At 42.1% G+C, this 7,830-nt stretch overlaps 1 protein-coding gene across 1 annotated transcript; it reads left to right on the top strand.

The window, feature by feature from the left end:
- Positions 1 to 284: 284 nt before the first annotated feature.
- LOC308228129 (guanylin-like) lies at positions 285 to 4,762 on the top strand (the record flags this gene model as incomplete). The annotated part of the gene is made up of 3 exons (XM_080631253.1): positions 285 to 359; positions 3,062 to 3,251; positions 4,695 to 4,762. The coding sequence occupies 3 exons, from the start codon at positions 285 to 287 to the stop codon at positions 4,760 to 4,762; spliced, it is 333 nt and encodes a 110-aa protein (XP_080487379.1).
- Between the last annotated feature and the right edge of the window lie 3,068 nt (positions 4,763 to 7,830).

The raw sequence follows: 7,830 nt of genomic DNA, 5'->3' as shown, positions 1-7,830 counted from the left end.
TGAATGCCCTACTCTGCTCAGGAGTAGATAACTGATAATCTACTGAGGGTTTATTATATGTCAATAAAGAGTTTGGTTTAATGGATTACAAAGGAAATGCTATGTGAATTCTTTATAAAGCTCCAGCTTTGCAGTGGAAACATAGATCTCTGACTACGAGGCAGTCAGAGTCCTTAGAAGAAAAGAGGTAGTCTGAGAGACAGAAAAAGAAAGCAAAGAGCAAAGATATTCAAATATATATTTCAGTATATTCCGATAAGGAAAGGCTACACTTTGCAAGCACTATGAAAGACTTTCTTTCCTTTACAGTCCTTGCAGTCCTTTTACTGTTGCACAGCTCTCAGGCAGTCTACGTGCAGGTGAGTTTTCTGCTCTTTAGTTTGTTGGTGTTGCAAGTTCAATGAAGGACTGATACCATGTGAGGTGGTGTGGTTGCGACAGGAATCTGAAGTGATAGACCTGAAGTTTTGCTTTGCTCTGGCTTGATATCCAACTTAATCTCCTTGTAGTTCTGTTTTGCTTTCTATGAAGTGCTTTGGACATTACTAACATGGTGCACTTTACCTTCACCAGCCCTATCACTGCTTTGAAATCCCTTGCTGACTGAGGCACTGTGTTTCTCTTGCACATAACCCCATGTGTTGTGAAGCTGCTGGACTGGGAACACCTCTAACTTTACAGAATGATGTAAAGAAGATGTGACAAAAGAAATTGTCTTGTCTTGCCTGCTTCTAGGCAGGAAGTTCTTTATGAAAATGGTAATCTTATGAGATGAAGCCTACGCAAGTATCATTAAAAAAGTGAAAGAAATGCTTAGCTGAATCTACTGAACTGTTAATAGGCAGATGAGGTATTAGAGAAGGCTATATCAAATTTTCCAAGATATACAGAACTTTTGTGTATCTTGGAAGCAGTTAAGAAATTCAGTACTCTTGTCTGTACCTGGGAGTGTGTTGGATTGAAATGTAAAACAGCTTCCTCAGAGTACCAAAATAATGAATGTGTCTCAAACAGTTATTGACTCTGCATGTGTGCGTAGGTTTCCTGGTATAAAGTCCTATTTTTGTGCCTTGAAATATCATTTTTTTCTCCTTTGAATGTCAGAGATATCCATAAAAATTAGGTTTCAGCTATTACTTTCTTCCAAATCACTGTGTAACATTAGAGTGTTTCTGGGGGAATAGATAGCTTCCTACTTAATGAGAAAAAATTGTTTTCCACTGGAATCATAAAAAATAAACAAGTGATAATAGCTGTTGGGTAAAAGTGTAGAAAATGAAGCTCTGTAGTTTTAGATCCTCTTTGTAGTTTGGATTTTTATCTCCTTAATCATTAAATCTGTATTTTTTCCCACAGATATGTGCAGTGTACACTGCATGTGTGTCCTTTCACTTAGAATAATCGTGGTCCCGTAGTAATGACTAGTAGTAATTAGTGAACAAGGTTGCCTTATGCTCTTGTTTATTTAACCAAATGTTTTGCAAGGCAGAAGTTCATTTGACTTCATATAATGCTTTTGAAGACTGGGATTCACTATCTTGGCACCTTCCATCGTAGATCTTGAATTAATATGATGGAAATTGGAGGAAGATGGTTTACTAGGTGTGAAGTAAAAACTACAGAGGTGGATTGTTCTGGCCTGCACTACTTCTGTGATAAAGTCGCTTAGTTCAGCAGCACAGTCTGCATTTTCACCTTGGAGGGAAGATGCTGCTCCTATTGAGCTTTCTTGAATAAATCTTTCTTATCTGAGATGGTGGATTGTTTTAGTGGTTTTATTGTTCATTTGTTGGGTTTTTTTGTCACCAGGACATACATGTCTCAGGGTTCATTTCTACTTTCTGGTTTCTCTGAAACTGAACCTGTGGAAATCTATCCTTTTATAGTTCTCGGATTTATTCTTTCGAGGTCTGTAACGAATGGCTGAATCTAGAACTGTATTTATACAGAAAAAGTTAATATTTCATAGGCAACCATGACCCATAAATTAACCTGAGTAAAGCCACACCCACTCAATCTCACACTATTCAACACTGGGCTCATGAGACTGTGAAATAAGTGGCAATATTTGGCCTCAGGCTGTACCACAGTCATTTCACTTTATTTCTTTGAATGATTAGGTGTTACTTATCATCCTACTGACTACTGACTACTTGTTCATGAAACCAGCTTAAAACACACGCTAAAGATAAATTTGAAAATGTTTCTTTCTCTTCTGAGCCAAACTGATTATCTGCAGGCATACACAGACTTTATGCACCAAGCTTCACAGTTGCAACATCTGCAGTTTAAGTTTGTAACCTCAGCAGTGGGATCCCCTTGAAACTGAGGGAATGATCATTAAGAGATGCAGAGGGTCTAGCAATATAAAACATGGAGTAATACTTCCCAGAATAGCGTCCCAGCCTCCTGAAGCTTTTGGTATGAGCTTTGAGTCAGAAGTGTCGTATTTATGTTGCCAATAATTTGTGTTCCATTAATCCTGTGGACGAGTTTTAAATTGAAGAAAACTTGCCACAGTACCTTGGGGGGGGGGGGGTGTGTGTGTGATTGCAGCTCTTAAAAATGTGCAATATGAAGGAATAGCTCTTTTTTCTTGGTTAGATCTTGCCACATGCCAGCCAATGCTTGAATTTCTCCACTGGTGTATTAGGAGAAAGAGTGAACAAATTAAACTCCCATTTACCTCCATTCAGCTCATGATTTCGTAAGTCTCTACCATGTATTGCCAAGCCATCTTTTCTAGCTGAAGATTACCAGCCTTTATCTTTCAACCCCAGGTTTTAAGGTGTCTTTCTTGGGAGTGAGAAATGCACTGTCTGTCACCATCCACATAATGAAAATTCTGACTGGCCAGCCAGGTCTCACTGCTGCTCTGAAAGGTCTTTGCCTTGAAGAGCTGATCATTTTGCTTTCAGTTAACACTGATTTTATATAGACTTTGTTTCAACACTGTTTTTTTCCTATAGCCTAGTTTTCAGGAGAGCTCATTGTTGAAATGGTCTAGATTTGCCTAAGGCTGACTTCCTGATTTCTTTTTTTTCTGGTTCTGTTGACATAGGATGGAGACTTGAAATTCTCCCTTGAGTCTGTGAAGAAGCTAAAGGAGCTTATGGATGAGAACAGACACATTAACCCTCGCTGTCTGGTTTCAATGGCTAGCTACTCTCCATGTGATGAAAAAGATCTTCCTGAGGAATTCCAATCTGTGTGCAAAAGAGAAGATGCATCCATGATTTTTGAGAGGCTGAGTATGTACCTCATATTACATAGCTGCCATTTTTGTCACGATTTCAACCTTAAACATTCAAGTAGCAGCAGGGAAAGAAACATGATTCTTGCTCTGTCACTTCTAAAGCAGATGAGAGAGTCCATGCTGCCTTTCTATCCCTCCTACAATTGATGGCCAGCACTGGCTGTGAGCACCCTGCAAGACAATTCCTGATGTGCTGAGCTTAGCCTGTACAGATCAGACTGCTGTAAACAGGAAAAAGCTTCTTCCATTTGGTTGCATGCTAACTTGCACAATTTAAGTGAGAGAGCCCACTCTATCCTCTGGCTTACAGGAAAATCAGGGTTATATCACTCAGTTCTAGCAAAGTACAAATTCCGAATGGGTCTAATTGCTCTCTCTAATCAGTGTAGAAGGTGTTTTTCCAGATAGCCTAAAAGAGGTGTGAGATCTAAATGAAGTGGATCAATCTTTGGCAATGTCTGTCATGTACTGAGTTTCGAGGAGGCTGCTACAGTTTACTTCATTTTGTTGCTTTTATCTGCTGTCCAATACAATGGTCACTTTAGAAAATATGGTACTAATATAATAAATGTTGTGATTCCACAAGCCACATCCCAATCACCCTCCCATTTATTCTCTTCCCTCCACATTCCCAGTGTTTCTCCAATGAATTCAGGTTTGAACTCATTCTTTAGGCCAGGTTTTTGCAAGAACTAATTTTACTTAAACCAGTAACAACTTCATAGAAAATTAAAAGCCATAAAACATTGATGGAAATGTTACTGCAAAAGTCGGTCAAAGGAACTCTCCAAGACTTGATGTGGAGTTTTAGAAAGCAAGCATTCTTTATTGAGGCACTGGGTGCATACACAAATAGTTTTGCAAAGGTGAGCGCCCTCTCTACTTGCCAGCAGTGGCTATGTATTTAGTATACTCATGCATATTTACAGCTTTTCTATGAAATCATTTGCATATTCATGAGAGTCTTGGAAACTAATTATAATATTTGCATCCCAGTTACGCATGCGCTTTCTTGCTGCGTGGGAGCCTCTGGTGATCGCTGGTCGTCTTCCTCACCGTGTTTACTGAATGACCCTAGTGCTGAAAGGTCCTAGTGCTGAGTTAAAAAGCTATTTGTCCTTGCTTTTGGTCTGCTCCAGTATCTGTTGTCTTGAAGGTTAGCATCCTTGGTCTTATTTACTGCCTCCTTAGTTGTTTTCAGTCCTGTGACGTTCATTCCTCCGTAAGCTGGACATTCCTTACTCCCTACGTGTTAGTTAGCAAGTTAGAGCAGTTTGCTGTATTTTAGTATGTTACTTTAAAGCCACACGCACTCTTGTTACTTAAACCTGTAATTTAAGCCTACAGAGAGGAGTCTTCAAATCACTTGCTATGTGGCTCTGCTCACCAAGAAAGTCTCTTGCCATTTCACTGAAACCCCCTCTTTTCTCTCTAACAGACCTGGCTGTCCAAGACCCTGATTTATGCGAAATCTGTGCCAATGCTGCCTGTGCTGGTTGCTTTTGAACAAAGATGCAACAATCTAAAGAACATGTGTCAAGCTAGGAAGTTTTTGCATTCCTATTGCAAGATCACGTACTTACACAAATCAATATTTGGTCTCCATCTCCACTACAGTCAAACTGGAGCTACTAGCTCATGTAGACATACCAGTGGCAGTCCTGAAGTAGTTAGACCAAGTGGCACCAGCAGTGCAGTTCTGATAACAAGGAGCCTGTAAACTTCATCTGGGAGGTTTCAGTTCTGTGTGCTTTGTGCCACACTGAAACAAAAATGTCCTAGCACAGTTTCATTTTCCACTATTTTGTCTGAACTGGAGCACGATAGGTGAAACTGAGTAGTCTCCTGCAGCCTTTTTAATAGCTAAATCTGCCTATGATTTGCCTTTCCCTACACATAACACCCAATAGCATCAAGATACCTTTTCCAGCCAATGCTGTCAAGTGTGTTGGATAACTATCTCACTACCTGTAGGTCTGCATGTGATTGTGTATGTTTCTAACAAAGCAAGTAACCTGGGGAGAAGTTATTGGTGTTTAGCAACATTTCCATAGCCAGAAACTTCCCAGTCTGTTCCTTGTTACTACTTGTTGGAAATTTATTAAATGAATGTGCAGGAGGACAGGAACACTTTGTACATAGCAGTATGGAAGCCCCTTCTTTTGGCAGACGGTCATATTCATTAAGCTCTATTTAGGAGGCAGCAATTCCAAACTGCTGTGCTGGAATCTCCCATGTTTATATGCTGTATAAGAAATAAAAGCTAGTATATAATTTGTGTGGTACTTTTATTATGTTTTTCCTGGGGTTTGTGGTGGGTTACGTTAGGGTGAGGGACAAGTGTGCTTGCCTACTTGCTCTTCTTCTAGATAAGATCTAATAAGATAAGTGGGTCTTCACTGGAATAATAGATATGTTGTTAACATTGTCCTGAACTTAAAATGATGTGTGGTCCTTATATGGGTCATAGTAATATAAGACTACATCATAGCTTTTAAATTATTACCAATTAAAACCTGTATTGTTTAATTATTGTCTCTCTTTCATAAATATGTTGCCTTGAAATCTGCAACAAACTTCTTCAAAGACTGTCAGTGCTATAAAGCTAAGCACTTCTCTCAGGAGCTAGATGCCTATATCTGAAACTGATGTTTGAAAACAGTATTAGGCGTATTGATTCCTGTTTCATTTGTCAGAAAAGTGATGTGATTGCAGAAAAGAATTCCTCACATCTGGTATGTTTGAAGGTTGGTGGAAGAGCCAAAGGGGCGTCGAGCAGGATGGAGTGCAGAGGGAAGCAGGGCCAGGTGAGGAGGGGATCCATGGGGAGCCGGGGGGCAGGCTGCAGGACAGACCTCTCTGCAGCTTCCTGAAGAGAGGACATGGGGAGGTCAACGGTGGTGATGCAGGGATCCAGGGGCAGGACGCCTGCAAGCCAGGGCAGTGTCGTGATTTAAGCCCAGGCCGTAAATTAGAACCACACAGTCTACTTCCCCCCCCACCTTTCTTCCCTCTGTCAGATCTGGAGGGACAGGGAGGAGAATCAAAAGAATGCAACTCCCACGAGTTGAGATAAGAACAGTTTAGTAACTAAGGTATAACACAAATCACTACTGCTACCACCAATAATAATAATGATAAAGGAAATAACAAGGCAAGAGAATACAACCACCTCACCACTTGACGACCGATAACTCCCCCACCCAGCAGTGATCCAGCCCTCCCGGGAACTCTCAGTTCTACATCCTGGGCATGACATGCCATGGTATGGAATACCTCTTTGGCTAGTTTGGGTCAGGTGTCCTGTCTCTGCTTCCTCCCAGCTTCTCCTCCTCCCTGGCAGAGCATGAGACACACAAAGTCCTTGGTCAGGGTAAACATTCTGACCAGCAACTGAAAACACTGGCTTTATCAGTATTATTCTCAGGCCGAAAGTCAAAACCACAGCGCTGCACCAGCTACTAAGAAGGAGAAAAACTGACTGCTACTGTTAAACCAGGACAGGCAGGCTCACACTTGATGTTAGGAAGCATTTCTTTACAGAGAGGGTGTTCAAACATTGGCACAAGCTTCCTGGTGTGCCACGCCTGTGAGTGCTGAAGAGGCATATGGACAATGTCAATAAGGACTATACCCTTAAGAACATGCTTTAACTTCTGGCAAGCACTGGATTGGTCAGGCAGTTGGACTACAGGATTGTTGTAGGTCCCTTTCAGCTGAGCTCTGCTCTGCTGTTCCATGGCCCATGCTGGGTGCTGCACCTCGAAAACCCCTGGGACCTCAAACCACCTGCACCTCGAGCCCCTTCCCCTCCCCAAGAGCCTCAACCCCAGCAAGCTTCCTGCTCTACCCCCTGCACCCTGAAACCCCCAGAACGCCAAACCCCCCAAAACCACTGCTGGGAGCCTCAAAACACCTCATGGCACCCACTCAAACCACCTCTGCCCCACAAACACCCTCCCTGCACGCCCAAACCACCCTGGGAGTCCCAAACCCAGCTGGCTGCCAGGAAAACCCCCTGCACCCCGAAAGCCTCGCGCACCCCAAAATCTCCCCCAGGACCTCCCAACATTCCCCCTGCACTCCAGAGCCCTGCCCTGAACCCCTAATGCTGTGCTATGCTGTGTTATGCTGAGCTGTGCTATGCCATGCCACTCTATTCCCTGCGCTGACCATGAGTCATATAATGATGAGACTGTTTTTTGCCTGAATGTCTGATGTTTTTTCTGCTCCAGAAGCATTCGGAAGACTCACAAAGGTTACAGGGTGTAATGGGATTTCATGTGAGTTCATATATAACTTAATTTAATTTCAATGAGTTCCATATAATTTCACTTCATTTGCAAGATATTCTTACAGGAGGAAGAGGGTGCTGAAGCCCTGGCCCAGGATGACCAGAGAAACTGTAGCTGCCCCATCTCTGGCAGTGTTCAAAGTCCAGATTGGATGGGGCTTAAAGCAACCTGGTCTTTTAAAGGTGTTCCTGTCCGTGGCATGGGGTTGGAACACAATGAGCTTTAAGGCCCTTTCCAACCCAAAGTATTGTATGATTTTATAATTTCATTTCATTCCTG

Source organism: Psittacula echo, assembly GCF_963264785.1.
Source record: "Psittacula echo genome assembly, chromosome: 17".
NCBI classification, from domain to species: Eukaryota; Metazoa; Chordata; class Aves; order Psittaciformes; family Psittacidae; genus Psittacula; species Psittacula echo.
This window is presented reverse-complemented; position numbering and strand designations above follow the sequence as displayed.